At 43.2% G+C, this 21,611-nt stretch overlaps 3 protein-coding genes across 8 annotated transcripts in view; all 3 read right to left on the bottom strand.

Moving 5' to 3' along the window:
* Positions 1-242: 242 nt before the first annotated feature.
* On the bottom strand, positions 243-4,067 carry LOC148882826 (glutathione S-transferase A-like). The gene is made up of 6 exons (XM_089022950.1): positions 3,839-4,067; positions 3,693-3,758; positions 2,424-2,529; positions 1,500-1,615; positions 1,305-1,390; positions 243-531 (listed from the first exon to the last, which is right to left on the bottom strand). The coding sequence occupies exons 1-6, from the start codon at positions 4,004-4,006 to the stop codon at positions 375-377; spliced, it is 699 nt and encodes a 232-aa protein (XP_088879076.1). The 5' UTR covers positions 4,007-4,067; the 3' UTR covers positions 243-374.
* A 931-nt stretch (positions 4,068-4,998) lies between these two features.
* On the bottom strand, positions 4,999-6,715 carry LOC148882825 (glutathione S-transferase A-like). Its single transcript, XM_089022951.1, has 6 exons — positions 6,419-6,715; positions 6,212-6,277; positions 6,023-6,128; positions 5,715-5,833; positions 5,564-5,646; positions 4,999-5,301 (listed from the first exon to the last, which is right to left on the bottom strand). The coding sequence occupies exons 1-6, from the start codon at positions 6,587-6,589 to the stop codon at positions 5,169-5,171; spliced, it is 678 nt and encodes a 225-aa protein (XP_088879077.1). The 5' UTR covers positions 6,590-6,715; the 3' UTR covers positions 4,999-5,168.
* Positions 6,716-7,152: 437 nt separating this feature from the next.
* Positions 7,153-21,611, bottom strand: part of fhod3a (formin homology 2 domain containing 3a) — a 34,510-nt gene continuing 20,051 nt past the window's right edge. Inside the window, exons 4-28 of one of the 6 annotated variants that reach the window (XM_089023237.1) lie at positions 19,665-19,732; positions 18,547-18,652; positions 18,335-18,429; positions 18,152-18,263; positions 17,985-18,079; positions 17,756-17,899; positions 17,430-17,665; positions 16,111-16,227; positions 15,578-15,985; positions 14,872-15,006; positions 14,492-14,542; positions 13,150-13,364; positions 12,474-12,761; positions 11,343-12,046; positions 11,113-11,250; positions 10,744-10,902; positions 10,497-10,679; positions 10,302-10,421; positions 10,068-10,229; positions 9,778-9,968; positions 9,447-9,693; positions 9,320-9,343; positions 8,623-8,818; positions 8,385-8,549; positions 7,153-7,985 (exon numbers count right to left, since the gene is read on the bottom strand). In XM_089023237.1, coding sequence (XP_088879363.1) covers positions 7,903-7,985; positions 8,385-8,549; positions 8,623-8,818; positions 9,320-9,343; positions 9,447-9,693; positions 9,778-9,968; positions 10,068-10,229; positions 10,302-10,421; positions 10,497-10,679; positions 10,744-10,902; positions 11,113-11,250; positions 11,343-12,046; positions 12,474-12,761; positions 13,150-13,364; positions 14,492-14,542; positions 14,872-15,006; positions 15,578-15,985; positions 16,111-16,227; positions 17,430-17,665; positions 17,756-17,899; positions 17,985-18,079; positions 18,152-18,263; positions 18,335-18,429; positions 18,547-18,652; positions 19,665-19,732 — 4,442 coding nt within the window. In that variant the 3' untranslated portion in view covers positions 7,153-7,902. Of the gene's footprint in view, positions 7,986-8,384; positions 8,550-8,622; positions 8,819-9,319; positions 9,344-9,446; positions 9,694-9,777; positions 9,969-10,027; positions 10,230-10,301; positions 10,422-10,496; positions 10,680-10,743; positions 10,903-11,112; positions 11,251-11,342; positions 12,047-12,473; positions 12,762-13,149; positions 13,365-14,491; positions 14,543-14,871; positions 15,007-15,577; positions 15,986-16,110; positions 16,228-17,429; positions 17,666-17,755; positions 17,900-17,984; positions 18,080-18,151; positions 18,264-18,334; positions 18,430-18,546; positions 18,653-19,664; positions 19,733-21,611 lie in introns of those variants that run through there. The other 5 variants (XM_089023238.1, XM_089023239.1, XM_089023240.1 and 2 more) reach the window with 5 other exon arrangements.

The raw sequence follows: 21,611 nt of genomic DNA, 5'->3' as shown, positions 1-21,611 counted from the left end.
TCATATTGACAACCATTCTTGGATGGACAAAAATTGGATCACTTGTGATATAAGAGGACAAAAGCATCCACGTTTTCAAGGTGTGACGATCGGAGCTCGCTGCAAGGTACCTCGAGGGACGTAACAAATCCCCTACGTTGTGACGGCGGCTCCCTGAGGCGCGGCAATGATGTACGAGTCGGTTGCTAAGAAACCTAAGTCACCTCTGGTGACCTTGAAAAAGAGCAACAGATGACTGCGCCTTGACTTGAAATAGAGCTTTTATTGAGTTTCACAGCGCCTACGCTGCCGCTTCAAGGTACAGGAAACCGCAAGAGTCACACGTTTTAAAGGGAGGCACAAGATGACTGGGGGGTGGGCTCTTCTTCACATGATCACTGCTTTGCAGAAGAACACGGGCTTTTGTATTTCAGCTTGCTGAGCAGCTGTTTTTGTACTCCCCAGTTAGGAGGCCATGTTGCTTGGATGCTGGGCCGCTGCTTCAGCGAATTGTAATATTGAGCCACGTTAGGGAAATGCCCAGGAGTCAACCTTCAATAGAAAGACAAAACATATTTACCTGTTTATTTATTTATTTATTTATCTATCGGTATCTGTCAGTATCTAGCTGCCTACCTATCAATCTAAAAGTATCTACCTATCTGCCTATCAGTATCTTGCTACCTAGCTACCTATCAGTATCTAGCGACCTAGCTACCTGTATCCATCAGTATCTATCTACCTAGCTACCTGTATCCACCAGTATCTAGCTACCTAGCTACCTGTATCCATCAGTATCTAGCTACCTGTATCCATCAGTATCTAGCTACCTGTACCCATCAGTATCTAGCTACCTGTACCCATCAGTATCTATCTACCTAGCTACCTGTATCCACCAGTATCTAGCTACCTAGCTACCTGTATCCATCAGTATCTAGCTACCTGTATCCATCAGTATCTAGCTACCTGTACCCATCAGTATCTAGCTACCTAGCTCCCTGTACCCATCAGTATCTAGCTACCTAGCTACCTGTATCCATCAGTATCTAGCTACCTAGCTACCTGTATCCATCAGTATCTAGCTACCTAGCTACCTGTATCCATCAGTATCTAGCTACCTAGCTACCTGTATCCATCAGGATCTAGCTACCTAGCTACCAGTATCCATCCATCCATCCATCCATCCATCCATCCATCCATCCATCCATCCATCCATCCATCCATCCATCCATCCATCCATCCATCCATCCATCCATGTATGTATGTCTGTATTTATTTATTTTGATTATCTGTGCTGATTGCCATCACGCCTTCGACGCACTCACCCAAACTGGAAGGCATAGGCGATGCTGGGAAAAAAGGCAACATCAGCCAAAGTGAAGTTCGATCCTACCAGAAAAGGTCCCTTCCGCTGCAAAACGACAACGGCAGATTATCGTACACATTCAAAAAACATTTTATGCAAAAGAAAAAGGGTGTCAAGGGTGAAAGATCAAGATGATCTTGTGCTCATGGTTTACCTTCAAGTAGTCCTCCCACAGGCTGAGCTCGATCTCCAGATTTTTCATGTTCCTCTGCTTTGCAGAGTCGTGCCTCTCCCCTTCCGGAACCTTCCATTCGTAGTAGATGACATCGCCTGCGAAATCAGAAACAGAATCAGGTCGAACCAGATTGGTGAGATCTCGTATGGGTGCCGACAATCGTTTCTGCATTTTATTTTATTTTTTTTGTACTGCATTTGTGGCATACGGGTATTTTGTTTGCTGGATGGAAATGTCATTAATTTATAGCAGCCTCCCAAAATTAAAGCACATTTTTAATTTGGGTATTTTTGATTTGTTTGTGTTTTTTGTATTTTTTTATTTTATGAATTTCTGCTATTTTAGGTAGTTTGCATTTTTTTCTTTATTTCTTAATTTGTGTATTTATTTTATTATCTATTTATTTATTATTTTATTGACGAAAGAGAAAAAATGCAATGAACAATTGCTCTTCATCACAAAGTATATCGTGATGACAAATACATTGTGAAATACGTATTGCAAACATATTTTACTGACGTGTTTTTTTTTTTTTTTTTTTTTACTTTTTGACATTTTCTGCCTCGACCACAAGGCGGCAGTTTCATACAAAGAGGTATTATGTCCGTCTTTTTCATTCCTGAAGTGGACCAAATGCCACGTCTTGTGATTTGACTCAACAATTCTCACATGTGATCCCGAGTTGGATTAACATCAGGGATCTTTTTTGTTTTTAATTACTTAATTATTTTTTAAAGCAGCATGGCGACTCGCCACAAAGGCAATTCTGAGGTTTGAACAGCCCCAAATCTGTCTCGTGGTGTTCTTGTCGTGAGCATATACGGGTGAGGGAGAGCACAAAACTCTAAAATCGTAAGATGCGATCAGGGACAACCTGTCAAATGAGTCAAATTCTTTGCATACCGAGTTTCTGGCCCAGTGTGACGGTCTCAAACAAGCGCTGGTACATCAAGCCTTGTTCGTTGGGGCATGTTGGCATCAGTTTGTTTCCTTGCTCCTTGAACTTAGTCTGAAAGGGGAAAAAAAGGCAATGTTTATTGGTTTTTTTTCCCCCTTGTTGTCATGAGCAACATTGGCTGCCTCGGGCGTTGCGGAGTACATTCCCCCCTTTTTGAGCGCAGGTTTATCTGAGGAAAAGTCAGGGTGGGTGGGAAGCGACAACTTTTTTATTTGTCAGTACGTACTTGACTGGAGTATTTTTCTTAATCTCTGAATTCTTTGTCAAAATGGCTTTTGTTATGTTTTTGAAATCATACATTTATATAAAGAGGGGGTTAAGGCAAAGGCGGTTGAGTTTTAGGACTTGTAGCAGCAAATCCCGAGGCAGCGTTGGGAACAACATGGTGGAACATGCACCATCAAGCATTCTCAACAATGACGCAGCAAAAGATAGTTGGCCCCTAATTTGGCAGCGTTTATGTCAATTATTTGATTTTAACGGCTGCAGAAAGTGTTTTGTTTTTCCTGTCTCTTGAAAAAAATTCCAATCTGAAAAAATACTGACAGTATAGGTACCTATTTTTCCACATTTCTTATTTTGCATCTTTCCTGTCATTTTGCACTGTCAGAAAAAAATAAGATTGAAAGTCTTTGAATTTACATCACCATCATTCATAAAAATAAAGATTGGAAATTATTGCCCCTAAAAGTGAGTTTTATTTTGGTACTTGCACTTTAAAAAGGTCATTTTAATTTGACATCGCAAAAGACTTTGGCTTTTTTACACACACACACGGAAAAAGGCGATTTTAATTTGAAATTGCAAAAACATTTTACTTTTGTACGCGCACACTTTAAAAGGGTGATTTTGTTTTGAAATACATAGCAATATTTTTACTTTTGAAGACGCACACTTGCAAAAGGTGATTTTATTTTAAAATTGCAAGATTTTTACTTTTATACATGCACACTTTCAAAAGGTGATTTTAATTTGAAATTGCAAAAACATTTTACTTTTCTACATGCACACTTTCAGAGGGTGATTTTATTTTGAAGTTGCAGGATATTTACTTTTGTACACACTTCGAAAAGTTGCTTTTAATTTGAAATTGCAAAAACATTTTACTTTTCTACATGCACTTTAAAAAGGCAATTTTATTTTGAAATTTTTCTAAAGTGTGAAGGGATACAATTTTCAGCGAATTAATCATCGTGTGAGAATGATTGCCTTACCTCCAGGTAGATGCAAGCAGCATAGGACTCATTGATGACCAGTTCCCCGTGATGGAAGGTCGGGAGCTTTCGCAAAACATAAAAAAAAAACATGTCACAGGTTACATAAAACCACCATCTGGGCGGCTCTTTACAAGCGAACTTACCTGGCCCCTGGGGTTGATCTTGCACACCCTCTCGGATTTGTGCTCCATCTTCTCAAAGGAGAGTTGAATGCTGTTGTATTGTTTGAGGTCTTTCTCCTCCAGGGCGATCATCACCCTCCAGCAGGGAGGTGAACCGGCACCCCAGAACAGAGTCATATCCTTGGCCATGGTTGGATTTGCAGTGAGGTCGACAATCCGGATCGCGTGTTCAAAATGAGGGCTGAGTTGAATTGACGCATGTATATAATAAGCGCTGGGTAAGGAGGAGGGAGGGAGGGGGTAGTAGATCAGAGGTGAGTCCCGATGTGCATTGTCATAGTCACGCCCCTGGAATTCTACTCCATTATTTCTTTTTGAAGATACGGTAAAAAAAAAAAAAGTATTTGGGTGCCTTTGATAGGATGGATTAGTTTTTCAACCGTTGGGATTATGACTGGGGTGGGGCAGGGCTTCTGTTAAACATTAAAATAAAAAGTAACCTGACATCACTCCCATTGATTATATCACGACAATTATTGTTGCAGAGGATTATTATGTCTGTATTGCAGTTGCATGTCCTGTTTTTTCTTTTTTCATGGAACATCACGATGACTCAGCATCCCTGAACACCCCCCTCCCCCAACAGTCCCTTAGCCGCTCTGCAGATGCCGTGCACAATCGGTTATTTGTGCATAACTGAAAAACAAACTTCACACATTCCCCTCCCCCCCAAAGTTGCATCAAATGACTTTTTTTGCACATGCTAAAGACAAAAATAACCTCGCCGAGCATGAACGATTTTTTTCTCCGAATACGATGTTTTCACGGCTCGATGCTAGCGTGCTACAATACACGCCCGGATTAACTTTCTTGTATCTTTTGTCGAGATCGGATCGGGTTACGCTTGTTATTCATGATGCGAGTCCACTGGTGAAGTTTTAGGATACTTCTGAAGCTAGCCTGACATAAGACGATCCAATTTCGACACTAGCGGCAGAATCAAACATGTGCCCATGTATGAAATATTAAGTAGAGCTTGTGTCAATATTTGTGACACAAAAAAACACAGTCATCATGACAGAAAAAAAAAAAAACGAGTATTGTTTGCACAACAAAAAACCAGACTAGGCGGGGCGACGATTGAAGTCAGTGACTTGCACAAAATGAAAAACGGCACAAGAATGAATTATTTTTTTTAAGTGCTTAATTTGATTCAATTGCTTTTGAATAAATAAAATATTTCTCCTGACCCCCCAGAAATGAAAATGTGATCAGATGACGTTCTAACAGTGCAAAATTCTTTTTTGTTTTGGAAAACCCGTGTGGATGCACGCGGGTGTCGCGTGGGCCATCAGATATCTTTGAGTGTGTCTTCGCCCTTGGGGTTTTCCAGCCAGTGAGGGGGCCAGCTGGCTTTGATGCTGGCTCGATCCTTCAGCAGAGCGTAATACGCCGCCACTTTGGGGTAACGCAGAGCTGGCAACCTTCAAATTTGGGAAAAATAAATAATCCATTTCAGAAAATGAAAAAAAAACTGCTGACCGTGGAGAAATTTCACATGTGAATTTAAGAAGTGGAAATTCGTTTTTGCAGTTGGTCGAACCATTGCAGAAGTTCGCAAATGTCACTTTTAAATAAACAAATGGAATCGCTGCAGCTGTTTGATGCTCTTTTGAGGACAGTCTGGGATTGGGTGGGGGGGTCATTCGAGGTGATTATGTGAAATACCGTGGCCTGCCAACTTACCCGAATCTGAAAAGATTGGCGACCGTGGGGAATACAATCACATCAGCCAATGTGAAGGACGTCCCGGCGAGGTAAGGTCCCGCCTGCAACCACGAGCAAATTGATAGACAATCTGTTTTTTTTTTTTTTTTGTGTTCCCGCCTGCGCTCACCTTATCCAGGTAACCCTCCCACAGCTGCAGCTCCACGGCGAGAGCTTGGCAGTTCCTTTTCATGGTGGATGCATGTCTCTCGCCTTCAGGCACGTAATACTCGTAGTAGATAACGGCTCCTACAAAATAAAGACAGACACATTTGCAAATAACAGGCTAATTCTTCTGCTTGTGTCATCATCGTGGGGCTATTTAAGACTAAAAATAATTTATCATCTGTTTTAAATTCAAAAAGCAGCTAACAGCTATGTGCAATCATGGAAAAAAAAGTCCAAAGTCTTCAACTGCTCTCTGATTTAACGTCTTACCCAATTTGTCATAAAAGGTCAGACCCTCAAACATGCGCTGGTACACGAGGGCTTGTTCTGATTGGTCGTCTGGGATCAGTTTGCTCCCCTGACTCTTAAACTGGCTCTGCAGTCAACAAAGCAAATTTTCAAAACAAGCTCCAAGAACGACAGTGACATATGGTGTTTTTTTTTGTTTTTTTTACGCACCTCCAAGTAAAAACAGGCTGCGTAAGACTCGTTCAAAATGTTGTCTCCGTGTTTGAAAGAAGGAAGCTGAAATAATTATGATTGAAGATGGCGATTACATAACATTTGCAGAGTTTCACAACACATAAAAGCACCTCCACCCATGACGAATGATGATCGCTCTGCTTTTATGATTTCACACGCAAATATTTTTTAACCATTTTTTACCTGACCCCTGGGATTTATAGCCAAAACCTCTGGTGATTTGTGCTCCAGCTTCTCGAAGGAGAGCAACTTTTGCTTGTAGCCTTGCAGCTTTTTCTCCTCCAAAGCGATCATCACCCTCCAGCACGGAGCTGAGCCGGAGCCCCAAAAAAGAGTCATGTTCTCTGCGGCCATGACGAACTGACGAATGGTCGGCTTGTTTTCCGAAAGTTGATGCGTAGAACACGTCGATTAAACCCCACGAAATAGCCTTAATAAGATTAATTTCTTGCTCAACATTTAATTCGTCCTGGGTATGACGGCGTCAGGTAAGACACTGCCTCCTGGCGGACGAATGTATTGTAAGTGCATTACCTCCCTCTGGCGGCCGTAAAGAACGATTAGATTGGGTTCAATTTGATTTGGCAACATACAAAGTAAAGTAAAATTAAACTGTTTCAATAAATAAGGCTCTTCTGTTTGTTTTGCCCCAACTATAGTACAACATTTTACATATATACTACACGTCTGTGTAAGCTCTCAGTCGTACAGGAGTGGTCCATCGATGAGAAGGTTTCTTCAGCCGTCATCTGTACAAAAGTGAAGGTTTCGGACGTTTCGCCTCCTATCCAAGAGGCTTCGTCAGCGAACTAAAGTCTGACTGGTCGTATCGGCCCCATTTATATACTACATATATTATATTATATATACTACACATAACTTGGAACAATGTAACATGACATGTACACATATTTGCTGCGTATCTTTCAAATACTTTAATATTGTAAATAAAAAATACTTTTTACACTTTACAAACAGTTCCTCAAAAAATATAAACTTCCTTTCCCGTGAGAGTGACTCAGCAAGGGTGCAAAAAGCTTGCGCATGAGACTGATGCTTTCAAATAAATACGGAGAATATTTTCGCCCCAAAAAATTTTCCCGCAACTCCGAGGAACTAAACAAAAGCAATACAGCATTGTCCCTTTTTTTATCATCCGAGAAAGGCACACGGCCGATTGAAGACCATTTTCGTTGCCACAAGCGACCGTTTCAGGTTGGCCTGTCTCGTGTTGATTTTCGTTGTCGTAAGGTACTTTGGAAGTGGGTGCAAGTGATCAGTTCATCTTTGGGTCATACGTTCACAGCTTAAATGGGAGTAATGGTGACGTCATTAAATAAAAGTTGTTTTTAATGAGCGCAAGTGGCAGCGTGGCTTTTTCCTCCTGGTCACGATGCCTCTTCTTTGTTCATAACACCATCAAGAAGAATTGTCTTTGGGCAGCATTCAAACAAACTAAACAGAAAAAAATAAAAGACAACCCCAAAAGAAAACAACAACACTGACTTCAGCACTCAGACACATCCGGCAAAGGTTAGCAGCTGACAGAAACTTGAGCTTCGGCTTGGTGCAACAAGAAGACCATGTAGCAAAGGCAGCCGGCGGGCTGAAGGGCAGAGACCCCGGTTGCCGAGGACGACGAGGACGGACCGCCAGAGGGACGTGGATTACACCTGCGGCTCGCCGGTATCGGTCAAACCTAACGCCAACGCTTCTTCTGCGGTCAAACCGTTCTTCAGGGTCCGTCTCACTGAAAAGGAAGGAAAATTCACATCAAGTGTAAACAGTCTGTCTATGTATGTATGTATGTATGTATGTATGTATGTATGTATGTATGTATGTATGTATGTATGTATGTATGTATGTATGTATGTATCTATTTATTTAGTTATTTATTTATTTATTTAGCGCCTGTGAAACATCAATATTATGGTATTTATTTGTTTATTTATATATATTTTTATGTATGTGTTTATTTATGTGTGCATTTATTTAGTTGTGTATTTATTTATTTTTGTTCGGTAATGTATTATTTATTTATTTATTTATTTTTTTATTTATTTTCCTGTGTCTTACTGATTGCGAGTGAAGCACAAGAAAATCTTTGGGTGTCACCGGTAATGCTATTTTCCGACTGGATGGTGCTTACGTGATTTCCGGTTGGCCCTCGACCTCCTCCTCTCTCGAGGTTGCGGTCTACTTCCTGGAGCCTGCGTGGCGGACCGCACAATGCGCTCCATGATTTCATCGGCGGCGTCATCCCCGCACACCTGAGCATCTTCCACAGCCGGCGTCCGCGCCCTCATGCTGCCACCTGGAGACACACGTACTCAAATTGCAATTTCAAAATTGTATTGACTTGGTCCGTGGTTCGCAGTGGCCCTCACCTCCCCGTCCCGGTCGTGATCGTGTGCGGGTCCGCAGGCCCGGTACGCCGCTTCCATCCTTTTCACCGCCACAGCTGAGGCTCATCCGAAGCACGGCTTTCATATGCTCGTGTTCCGCGGCATCCTCTGCGTGGCCCAGACCTTGCTGTCCGCTCTGGCAGCCACTAGGGGCGTTGCTTGAACCATATCTCCCAGTCTAAATGCAAAGAGGGTAAAGGTCAGGACCAGGAGATCGCTCCGGTTGTGAACCTTTCGCACAGGGAGCTGTAGAATCAATTTGAAAATTCTTCTGCCGAATGACCAAAGTCCCGAAAACCTTTAAACTTGGATGCTAATGGGTATTAGCATGTATCTATTATACTGCATGCCGATGGAATCAGATGCCGACAGAAGTGAAGTGACATACGTACTTCCGCTTTGGACCTTTTCGTCGCTAAACATTCACGAAGTTGTGAACGACTTTTGGGATCTTTGCTTTTAAATTTTCACGTTACATGCACACATGCATGTTAGCTTCACGTAGGACTCGGATTGGTCCATGGGACTGATATGAGATCGACTGGTGACCATGCAAGGAGGATTGATGGGACGACGTGATTTTGGAAATACAATCATATTTCAGTGAGATCAATTTCGATCGAACATGGGGAAGATTGAAAGTGATTTCATGCACACACGTAAATGCACATGTAGGTACCTCGCGTTCGTCTTCATCATCGGACTACACAAGGGAAAAAAGAGTCAAAGAGCACAAAAAGGATGAAGAGGGGGTGCGTTTGAAGCCACGAGATCCGTTTTAGAAGACAAAGAGAGGAGAAATGAACCTGAGGGTGTGGCGAAGAGATGACATTAGAGGGACAACTCACTGTCGCGTCAACGTCCACAATCATCTTTCCTCGCGTTTTGTTCCTCTCACGGTGGTCGGCGCGTTTCTGTTTCTGCTGGAGTACCCGGTCTCGGGTCGTCCGGTATTCCAGAGCGAACTCGCTAAGGATCTTACTGAACCTGTGCACGCTGATGTCTCTCGCGCTGTACGCCGGCTGACCCAGAAACAACAGGAATGAGTGGAACCTGGTCAGAAGACGAGGACATAGACATGAAAACGGAAAGTTTTACCTGGGTCATACTTCTAAGAAAATATGTGAAGGGCGTCACCTATTGATGATCCTACGGTGGACAATCTTGAGGATGATAATTCGCTCCGCGCAGTCTTTAAGGAAATCCGACATCTTCTGCTTGAGCTGTGGTTTCATCTCGTGCTTGGCGATCACCTTCAGGTGGTCCCATGAGGCTTTGCAGCGACGTTCCATCTGACCCAGGTTCTCCTGCAGCAGGTCGAAATCCACCTGACATCAAAAACAATGCGTCGATGAGAAATATTATTTAGAAGTTATGATCATCTTACATGGGGTCATCTTCTCAAATCGTCACGAGGAGTGGTCCACCTTGGCGGAACGTGTGATGGCCCCGATTTCCGAGTAGAGGTCCGTGCTTTGAGGAAAGTTCTCCACCACCACGGAACAGGCATGTTGTAACAAAGACTGTTTATGGACCGTGTCTTTGACTTCGGGAACCTTCTGTAAGTATGTCAGCTCGAAACCTTTCGCCTGGACCATAAAATGGATGTAATGTAAAAAAATAGATAGACCAGACACGGCAGCGGTCCACCCTCGACTCACGTTGGTTCCATTGAGGAAGTTCCCAATCGCGAGCAATGTGGATAGAATATAGCGCAGGGTCTTGTTCTTCTCTAGTTGTTCCATCCCCTCCTTTAGATCCTGCAGTGGTTCAGCTACTTCCTGACGACAGACGGACAAGGGTATTGGGGCCTGGGGCACGTCGATAATGGCTGAGTTGATTATCATCGACAGTACCTTTTCCGTCGCCTCGTAGTCCATCTTGAAGGCCCACAGCTGGAGTCGGGCGGAGAGCTCGCTGATGGAGGACAAGGTGAGTAGGAACTGCTCGGCTGAGCCCAAAGGGGTGTCAGGATTCACCAGCTGAGCCTCCTGGATCTTCTGCGTCTCCTCCTCCGTGGGGATCATCGTGAGAATTTTCTGTTTGATGGGGAGACCACAACCTGATGCCTGGTTCCTTTGGTTTCCATCTCAGTGTTCATACCTCAATCCCTTCCTTGTTAAGCGCATATTCGTCAAAGTTGAGGATCGCCGTCTTTATGGTGCGAGGTGGGGGCAGGACGGTCAACCCGATATTGATGGCATTGCTCCTTTTGGAATCCAGCACGATAATCTCTTGCCGTTTGCCATCCGCTGCCGTTTTCTAAGGGAGGCAAGCAGAGCAAGAGGCTCACCGCTGGTTTTCGTTCACCTGCGGTCCACTCGGTTACACTTAGGTGTACTTTTTAAAACATTTAAAACATCATCACGTAGGCTTTATTAGACCTTCAAAAACTAACTTGTTTGATCGGATCAGAACACACACGACTTGGCTTGAACTTAAAAGAACACAGAGAAGACCATGGAGGCTTACCTTTGTCACGGGTATTTCTTTGGACTTGGACTCAAACAGATGTTCCAGTTGGGCTGTGTCTAATTTTACTGAATCTAGTTTGGACCAAACCGACTCCCCGTTTCTCTTGTAGTCCCTGCATGGCGATTCTGGACGCACCTGAGCACACAGTCGAGATACCATGAATTGAACAAGAGCGTCTTTTACTTGCATTTTGTTTGTCCCTGTTGTCCCCACTAGTGGTATCTCACCTCATTCCAGAACAACCGGATGGTTTTCTTCTTTTTGTGGAAGAGAGGTGGCTGGGGAGGAGGAGGAGGCGGTCCGGGTATTAGGCAGTTGAATGACGGGGGTGGTGGAGGAGGCAGCATCAATGCAGACAAGGGAGGAGGTGGTGGGCAAGTACCCAGCACAGGCGGGGGAGGAGGGAAGGAGGGGAAGGAGAGGGTAGGAGGTGGAGGAGGGGGCGGGGGAGGAGGCGGTGGGAGATCGCCGCAGCTGCCCATCAAATTAGCGTCCAGAATGTCCACATCGTCGTCCTCTGTCAGGTCTGTGAAGTTGATGTCGCCGATTCGTAGCTCTCGGGGGCTGGCTAAGAGTTGGTCCCAGATGGTGTCCGACTCCTTTTTGGGAGGAAGAAGCTGCGTCACATCGTCGCCTTGGGGGTCCGAGAGGGGGTGGGGGGAGTTCATGTCCTTGATCAAGTCTCCGAAGCGTTCGGCGAACTGGCGTATGCTCCCCCGTTGCTCGGATTTGTTGTCCACCGGTTCATCAGCAGATTGTCTCTCGCCGTCCTTGAGCATCTCCTCTTTGTCCTCTGCATCTTCTTCTTTCTCCTTCTCCGCCTCCTCCTCTTCCTCGCGGGGTTTGGTGTTTTGTGAGTACAACATGTCCAGCATGAAGAGTTTACTGTTGAGCTTGCTGCTTTGTTTGCTCACGTCGTCTTCTTTGATTGCTGAAAGGAAAGAAGATGGAGGGCGATGAACGAACTGTCGTACATAAGTGAAAATGTATCAAAACTTCAGTCCTTGATTTGTCGGTGTGTTGTTTTGTAACAGTTTTTTCAAATATTATTGTTTTCTGTGATGTTTATATGCAAATAGAGCATCCCGCTGATGGCACAGGGTTCAATGCCGACCGCAAACTTCCAGTGTGGGGTTTACACATTCTTCCCATGCCTGTGTGGCCTTTCTCCAGGTATTGTGGTTTCCTCCCACACCCCGAAAACATGTATCGCGGGTTCCTGGAACAGGTTCCTATTTTTTTGTACGCTTGGCAATGGTCTGGAAACAGATTAAGGGTGTACCCGGAGTCGTCTGCGATAACATCCCAGCAAACCTGCGACCCTCGTGGGGACAAGAGAATGATAAAAATAACCTTACTGTTCTCAGTGGTCGCCCGCTCCTCTCTCTCCAGGGTGCTGCTGGCTGAAGAGATGCTGGAGGCCGAGCAGTTGTCCTTCTCGTTCACCTCCTCATTCTGCCGCTCCTTGTCGCTCAGGATGCCACTGTCCTCCTCTGCCTCCTCGTTCTCCTTTGCCGTTTGAGGTTCTTCCTCCTCGCTTTCTGTCTCCGCTTCTTCTCGGGCCTCCTCCTTTTTGTCGTCCTCTTCTTGCTCGTCTGGTTCTTCTTCTTCAGCCTCTTTGTCTTCTGGTCCGACGTTGGCCTCCTCTGTCACAGAGAAAAACACTTGCGTTTATTTTCCGCAACGCTCGTATCAAAATGCCACGGAAACCCGTTGGCGGGCTACAAGGGGACTTCTGTTTGCACTTTGGCTAATACGAAACCACATCCCGGGCACACAAAGCCGGGTTGTAACGGCAACGGGAATACGGACAGGAAATGAAGAACCTGTTTGCTTCAAAACACAACTCGGACTACAGTCGGCGTAGTGATGGCGGGCGAGGTTAGAAAAACAATGTTGTGAGGCCCTGTTTGCCCGACCAAGCTACTGTACACACCCGACAGTTGTGCACTCCCACCCCAACAAGGCAAATTCAGAAGTTCGACCATCTTGCATTTTTTTAAAGGTTCTAGACCCCTGACAAGGGATTCTTACCAGCTTGGGAAGTCGGATAAGGTTTGGCGGTGTGTTCAGCTTCGTCGTCGGCCTCGGCGTCCTCCCGCGACGACGGGGTGCTGCTGCGCGACGACAACGACCGCCACGTCTCGGAGGGTTCGAAGGTCAGATCGAGGTCGGGGCGAGTCCTCGGCCCGCGGGGAAGACGTTCCTTTTCGTATTCCTCGGCTGCCAGGCGTTCTACATTCTTATACCTGCAAGGGAAGATCGCAGAAGATCCGTTTTAAGGATGATGTCAAACTCGAATGATCGCGGAGACTGATCAGAAATTCAAACGTCCGATCGCCAATTGCCGCACCATCCTGGCGATTGAGTGGATTCTCTTCCACTCTCTGCCCCCTTCTACTAACCCCTCCTCTCTTTCCCATGAATAGGTGGCGCTTCTGTTTCGACTTCATTAGCATCAGACCATTTCAGAGGACAGGGGGAACTGGATACTGTTTAGTGTGTGTGTGTGTGTGTGTGTGTGTGTGTGTGTGCGTGTGCGTGTGTGTGTGCGTGTGTGCGTGTGTGTGTGTGTGTGTGTGTGTGTGTATTAGTGTGCGGTGAGGGAAGAAATGTGGCCAACTGTATTGTGGTGGATGAAGCGCGAGTTGCCCCCCCCACCAACACCTCGGCAAAGAACCCTTTCAATACATGAATACAGTATGTTTTTTCCTGTTAGCAAGGTGTAGCATTGTATGCTAAATATTCGTATACATGCAAAATGACACAAACACACACACAGAGTTTCATTGCAGTCATGGGGGTCTTAGTAAAGAGGGAGCGTATTGTACACAATGTAAATGAGGGGTCATGAAATATTGTGTGATGGATGTATTGCAAGGATATTTCATTCATATACAAAAAAGAATAATTTTTGTGTTGTGCTGGCATAACATTGGCCTTGATTAACGCATTTACAAATTGACAAGGACAAAAAAGATGCTCACACCAAACAAACAAATAAATAATAAATAAATACGACATATAAATAAATAACAAAACAAGTATTTTACTAAAAAATAAAAAAATACATTAATAGCTAAATAACTAATTAATGAACGGAATAAATAAAGAAATAAATGGGAAGTAATCCGCTGTGAGTGTAAAATAACACTTGCGTTATGTACGACTTCCTATTAAAATGTTTCTGACGAATAATATGCTGCTGTGAAAGGGAATCTGTGCATACCGCAAATAAACAGGAAGGAGTTGAGGATCATAAAGCTCCCAAAGTTCATGCACTTGTTTTGGATTCTTGTCGGTGCTTATATGGGAAAACTCATGAGTGAGTTCCTTGTGGATGTTGCATTATTATTCTTTTTTTTTGGCTGCTTACCGTTCTTCCCTTGCCGTCCTGGCCTCTTCCATTTTATCCACATAACCTCGGCTGTGACACACACAGTGACAAAAAGTACAATTAAAAATTTGGAAATCGTGATCAATTCTGATGTTATCATAAATGCACAGATTATTATTTATTTACATACGTACGTACGTGTGTATGTATGTATGTATGTATGTATGTATGTATGTATGTATGTATGTATGTATGTATGTATGTATGTATGTATGTATGTATGTATGTATGTATTTTTTTAGGGGTGGGATGGCAAAATAAGTAAATAATAAATGATAAAATAATAAAGTGGTACGATATCCCCCTTGTACATTAAGGTAATGGCAAACAAAAAAAACAACAACAAGTATGCACATCACCTGTGTTTATTCCTCTCCTCTCTCTCGATCTTTTGTAACCTCTCCTCCCTCTCCTCACGCCGCCGCTCCCGTTCGGCCGCCAAGGACTCCTGATGTTGCCGGTACGAGGAGGACAGGAGCCCTCCCAGGGGAGGCCTGAGGGACAATAAAACAAAGAAAAAAAAAAAAACGTTATTCGTTGAAAGTAATATGTCAACTGACCAGTCCGATGCAAGAAAGTGTTATTGGAGGCCGGGGGGGGGGGGGGGGGGGTTATGGGGGTCTCTGCTTTCATTTTACTATACATGTGCAAGATTAGTTTCACTGTGGCTATGTTTCTTGCCGTTCCACATTGGAGTGTCCAATCAGGTGCACCGATCCATCATTTTCCGAGAAAAGACAGAATATGTATTTAAAATGCTTTGAAAAGCAGATCCAAGTGCAAAGGGAGAAAGTGAAAAAAAAAACGGTGTGCAAATGCAAATGTTAAGAAGTGAAGAGAAGATCCATAATGGCCCACAAGTGAAGAGTGAAAAAAATAAGAGGAAAAAGTGAATGGGAGTGAAGGTGATTCCTCGAGCAGAAGTACAGAAGCCATTTTATTTTCAGTGACAGGAGGTGACTCAAAAAAAGATCAGTGGACACTCGCTAAAGTGGACATTGTGAAGAAGAAAAGACCAAGAAAAAGCCTCAGGAAGAGAAATTCCAATCCGGGTGTCCCTCTGACCTTGGAAATGTGCTACTGTCCGTCTCCATGCAGGCTTTGGGTGGAGATTGAGGTAATGTCTCGTCCTCCAGATCGTAGGAGAAGAGGTGAAAGGGCGAGTGGGGCTTGTAGGGGAGCTGCTCGGGGGAGAAACGGGACCCGCCGCGCAATGGCGGGCCGATCTCTTTGCTGGCCGGCACGGTGCTGGTCGCCCTCTTCCTGGCCAACAGGGCGGCCAGAAGCGAGGGGGCGCTTAAGGGGGATGGCGCGGGGGGGGGAGGCGCCGGGGAAGGGGATACCGGCGTGGAGGGGGTGCTCGTCGGTGGAGATGCGTTCCAATACCCGGCATCTCGCTCATGTACGGGTTTTGAGGTGATGGTGATAGACTGGAATGTCCGTTGAACGATTGACGGAAGATGCCTGACCGGGCTAGGGAGAGAAAATTGGGACAAGAGGTCAGCGGCGATGGCAACCCAAACCAACTGAAAAACCTTTTTCGATAAGCTCCCAATTTTTCTTAATTTGGATTAACTCCATAATTGGACCCATTGTACCTGGAACTACTCTGACTAGGCAAAAAAGCGTCATCATTTTCATCAAAATCGGTCTCGGTCAAGGCAGGTTCATCCTCTTGATAATGCTTGATCACCGCTTCCTCACATTCCTCATCTCTATGGGGAAGGAGTCGGGTGGAGGGAGGAAGCAGGGGGGGGGGCAGACAGGAGGTTTGATTACATGCGCAGGTGGATGGCGGGAGAGTGGATGCAAGGTTCAAAACAAAGAGATAAAAATGGTGACATCACAGAATATGAAGGAAAAATCATTCGAGCACCATTCGGAGTACCACCAGATGGTTTTACATGTCATGCAAATCTGGTCTCTGCATAGGTAGGCATATGTAAAGACATGAGGCAGTCGGATTGGTAAAGTTGCAATCAATAAATAAATAAATAAATAAATAAATAAATAAATAAATAATCACATTCACGAACACATACACAAATAAATAAAAATAAATAAATAAATAAATAAATAAATAAATAAATAAATAAATGCAATCATAAATAAATATAAATAAATTGATACATGAATTAAAACAATGGATAAATGAATAAATAAATAAACACATAAATAAAAATAAAAACAAAGAGTAAATCAATGAAAAAAAACATAAATATTACATCAATAAAAAAATAATACATGTGCACATAAATGAACAAAAAAAAAAAACAGATAAACAAAGAAACAAATGAACAAATAAATAAAATAAATTATCTTATTCAAACAATGATAAAATAAACAAGTAAATAAATAAATACAAATAAAAAACAACAAATACATAAACATTCATGAATTAAAATAAATAAATAAATAAATAAATACATGTGCACATAAATAAACAAAAAAAAACAGATGAACAAATCAACAAATAAATAAATAACAAATGCTGAGCAATTAGCATTTTTTGATGGGTGACAGAACAACATCTGGGCAGATCTTGATTGAAGCATCCATGCATTCAAGATGCAATCATTTCATGGCAGGGTTAGATAAAACGACGACGAAGCGGCGATTTCATGAACATATGACGCCAGTCATTCCGTTTTGTGACGTCCATCACACACCATTAATTGGTGGACACCTCCCGCACTGCCTTCCTCATCGATAGAAAATCTTGGAAAACTCATTTTCCGCACTGCCTTCCTCATCGATAGAAAATCTTGGAAAACTCATTTTAAGTCTGGGAGTTTGCTTTAAAAAATGAAAATCGTTATGCACCTGTACAAGATTGACATAACTCGCTAAAACAGTTAGATTTCTTTTTCTCATGTCTTGGAAGAGGTAAATTCGCCTTTGTCTGCATCTCCCTCACCTCTCGCTGATCTCCTCAGGCCTCTGTCCGTTAAAGGGGTGAAAACCCATCCTCTGAGGAGACGCAGGACTGCACGGGGACGCCTGCCCGGATCGAACCAACGAAGCCCTGCGGCTTCGCCTCCTCTCTAAGCCGCATCGCTTATCTCCACCCCCGACGCTCGTTCGCCGCCGGTCTCGGCGACCCGTCGGCGGAGTTTGGCCGTCGTCGTCGCCATCCTCGTGCCGGAGAGTGGACTGGTGGGTGAATAATGAAACAATTTGTTCACAAAAGGGGAGCGCCGCTCATTTTTGTAATTTTTTTTTTTACACGATTCAAAAACAAACCTCATAGAGGTTAAGCTGCTCCACCAAATCCAGATCGGTGCCTTTCCGATTTAAGTGTCTTTGAGTGACTGTCTCCATTCCTTGTTCCTCTAGACCGTCCACCATGTCGTAGAAGGAGTCTTGGTCTGGTAAGGCGGCCAAAGTCTAACCAAACAAAAAAAAGGACAGCGTTGCGAGTCAAAATATTTTCAGAAGACGCTTCAACGGTGTCCAATGATCTTTGGAAAACCTTATTGATGAGAGTCATGGCGTAGACCAGCAGCTCGGTATCCACACCGTCTTTCTCCTGCAAGATCTCCATGGCATTTGACCACGCTGTGACACCTAGACACATACGTTCACATCATCAACCTACGAAAAAAAAAATCAACCCAGATTCCAAAAGGTTGTTTTCACCTCTCTTGGAATCCACCGTGGCGATGGCTTTGATCAGAAGCGGCGCATTGGATTCCGAGTACTCCACAAAGACCAGCAACAGTTTCATGGCCGTTTTCAACACCAGGCGGAACTAGAAGACAGGAAATGACTTTTGTCCTGGACCAAATCATTTTGGATTTGGGGAATGTTTTTATTTATTACCTTTGACCCGACTAGCGTGTAAAGCCACTCGATGGTCTCAGCATGACCAATGACGCCGTTCATACCGTCAACATACAGCATGATCTGTCCCAGAGCTACCAACACACATACCATAAAAAAAATAAAGTTAGTCAAGTGCAGCCATTTCAAAACTATTAAACCATGTGGACTTTGTCCTTTTTATTTTAGCCCCATGTAACAGTTTTCTGGACCTCTTAAAATGTAGTTTTGGTAGTTCTGGTCGGCCTCTGCGCCCACTTTAATGAGACACGTCAAACCTTCGGCCATCACAAACTCGTGGACAAGGTCTTTGTCATCCTGATGTACAGAAAAAAAAACGAAAAACATCACAAAACAAGCTTCTTCTTTCTCCAAATTGCAGCTTTTCTCTATCCCAGCAGGGGGCAGAAACTCTTTTTTGTACCAATCAAAGGCAATTTGTACAATTTGTTCTTGCCTTTTCAACCTTAATGACTCAAACAAGATCAACAAGTTCATGAAGTTCTCAAACCCAACAGGAAAGCAACATACGCCACAGACAGGCTATTTCCAGAGAACAATTTATAAATTAATATATATTATAATACTTTTAAAAAGAAAAATAATATATATATATATATATATCCATTGAAAATAATGTAAATATAATATATATACATATGTAAAATAAAAAAAAATCCTCTATATTATTACATATATATGTAATAAATTATTTATATTATTTCAGATTATTAATAATAAAATAATAATAATAATAATACATTACATTTTAAGTGCCTTTCAAAGCTCTCAAGGTCACTTCAAAGTCACAGATAAGCATAGGTACTATAATAAATAAAATACAATTACAAATAGAATGCAATAAATAAAATACAATTATAAATAGAAACAAAATAGAGAGATACACAGAAAATGTGATTTTAAATAGGTGGGTTTTGAGATGGGACTTATGTTATTTACCCTAGCATTATTTTTCCCTCTTATCAACTTCCATCGCCTTCGCGAGCCTTCACGAGACGTTTATGCAATCAAAACAAAGCATTTTTTTCCCCACAGGCTTGTGAAAAGAAATAAAATAAATAGCTCACCAGAGCTTGACCTTTTATACTCTCAAAAATGTTAACAGCAGACAGGACAGATGTCTCATTTCAAATGTTCGGGATTAAAAATAAAACGTAAACTGAAAAGCACAAAGCAGTAAAAGAAATACTAAAAAAAACAGCATGTTGATGAGGAGCGCGGCCATCGCAGTTACCAAAATGTTATGCAACGTTGCCAACAATTCGACCGAGAGGTCATGGGCGCGACAACAAGTTTCGGTCCACGTTACCTGGAAGATTTGTTTGAGGGAAAACAGCGCTCTCCTCAAGTCACGTCCATTGGAGTTGTACAGTTTTTCTGCAGGGACACAGCCAGAGCAAAAACCATACATGTGCTTAGTAAGCGTTATGATTCAACAAAGCTAAAAATAGCGCTTTCTTTTTGGCAGCTTTCGACTATTCCCCTGGCTTTAAATATTTAATGGAATAAAAAAATGAGGCTCAGATGTTCAAAGATTTCGACAATAAATTGAGTGTGAGTGGATGGAATTCATCAGCACACGTCAGTGCCCCGGTAGCCGCTGGCACTCGATACGACGGCGCACACTTTCGCCGTGGCCTCAATGTATGACCTCTCGCCCCCCAGTCTGTCACGCACACGTACACACACACATACACACATACACATACACTTGCACTTGTACACGTTGCAGCAGTGATTAGAGTTGTAATGGAATGTTAATGAGCCGCAGGCTGGGTTTCAGCAGTGAGGTATTCAGGTCACGACATGGAAAGTACTCAGGACGAAATGGATTCAGTCCTGATAACGCTCCAATGCTACTTAAGCTTGTCCATCTTCCTAAATTAAAAAAAGAAATCAAAAATAGGATATTGATGACTTTGTTACACCATATGTGATACTTTGGGACATCAGAAAGGGAAAGTTTTTTTTGCGAAAAGCAGATTAAAAAGCACCATCCCGTATGTGTACAAGTTCACAAGGTTGCGACGCTCGTCTGTGTGTCCGTCTGGAGCTGAGCGGTAAGAATCACTGAACCAAGTGAGGTTCACCCACGGCCAGGGTCACAATCATTATCATTCCACACCAAGAATGACGCGCCTGTGTGTCTGCAAAAAAAGCACCAAATCACAATCAAACATTTTGATTGGATAAGAGGCACTTTGCATAACACGCCTACTTGACATGAGACCTGTATTTCCTCGCGGGTGTTGAAAACTGTGTATTCTGTGACAAGCATTTCAAAAAAATGAATGTACAGTATGTAAGTACGGTATGTATGTACAGTATGTATGTACGGTATGTATGTATGCACGGTATTTATGTACTGTACATATGTATGGATAGATGTATGTATGTATGTATGTATGTATGTATGTATGTATGTATGTATGTATGTATGTATGTATGTATGTATGTATGTACAAATTTCCCCATTGCGGGACGAATAAAGGTATTCTGATTCTGATTCTGATACTGTAAAGTGTCCTTGCGGGTTTTGAAAGCCGGTCACTTATCAATAAAACCTCTTATTATTAGTTAAAAAAAGCCTATTTTGCTAGCATGCTAACTCCCTGGTTAGCAACACTGCTTTCACTGTTGTGGCGGAGACAAAAACTATTGATCAAACAAATGATATTTTTCTGCTGATTGCTGATGCTGATTTACACTCGATCCCTCACCTGACACACTCTGACATACTGATACTGAACCGCCTCAACGTTCTCCGCCGGAGATGGCAACGGTAGCCAAAATCATCAAACATTCGAAATGAATGAAGCCTAGGCGGCGCTCGGCTGACAAAAATAATTGATCCAGGCATCAAGATCAAAATGAAACCGGTCGGGGACAAAAGCAGCATGGTAAACTTGCTGTTAGCACATCTGCCTCGTAGTTCCGAGGTTTGATATTTGAACCTGTGTCTCGTTTGTGCGGATCGCTTTGTATTCCCGTTTCCCAAAAAAGATGCATGTCGGATGCCGTTTGTGTTCGTGTCAAATTCGGCAGCATCGAAACACTGTTTTCCTCTCTCAGATGGCAGCCAGGCTTGTAGGTCAAAGCGTTACCCTAATTGTTATGCACTTTAGAATAGTGATCATTTCCTTATGAGGACCATAAAAGCTTGCCTGCACCACTTTTTATGACTTTGTTGCCACCATTTCTGAGTTCCCTTTCAAGTCAGAATCCGGGAACGCTTCGTCTGTGCCGCTGGATCTCA

This window comes from Hippocampus bargibanti, linkage group LG20 (assembly GCF_051943395.1).
Source record: "Hippocampus bargibanti isolate YZ-2025 linkage group LG20, ASM5194339v1, whole genome shotgun sequence".
Classification (NCBI taxonomy): domain Eukaryota; kingdom Metazoa; phylum Chordata; class Actinopteri; order Syngnathiformes; family Syngnathidae; genus Hippocampus; species Hippocampus bargibanti.
This window is presented reverse-complemented; position numbering and strand designations above follow the sequence as displayed.

Excerpts from the sequence above, each read along its gene's own strand:
- LOC148882826 (XM_089022950.1), bottom strand. The coding sequence starts at position 4,006 with ATGGCCAAGGATATGACTCTGTTCTGGGGTGCCGGTTCACCTCCCTGC. Across the intron at positions 3,759-3,838 it reads AGATCAACCCCAGGGGCCAG|CTCCCGACCTTCCATCACGG; the intron begins GTAAGTTCGCTT and ends GTTTTGCGAAAG. Across the intron at positions 532-1,304 it reads GCCTATGCCTTCCAGTTTGG|GTTGACTCCTGGGCATTTCC; the intron begins GTGAGTGCGTCG and ends TTTCTATTGAAG.
- LOC148882825 (XM_089022951.1), bottom strand. The coding sequence starts at position 6,589 with ATGGCCGCAGAGAACATGACTCTTTTTTGGGGCTCCGGCTCAGCTCCG. Across the intron at positions 6,278-6,418 it reads CTATAAATCCCAGGGGTCAG|CTTCCTTCTTTCAAACACGG; the intron begins GTAAAAAATGGT and ends TAATTATTTCAG. Across the intron at positions 5,302-5,563 it reads GCCAATCTTTTCAGATTCGG|GTTGCCAGCTCTGCGTTACC; the intron begins GTAAGTTGGCAG and ends CCAAATTTGAAG.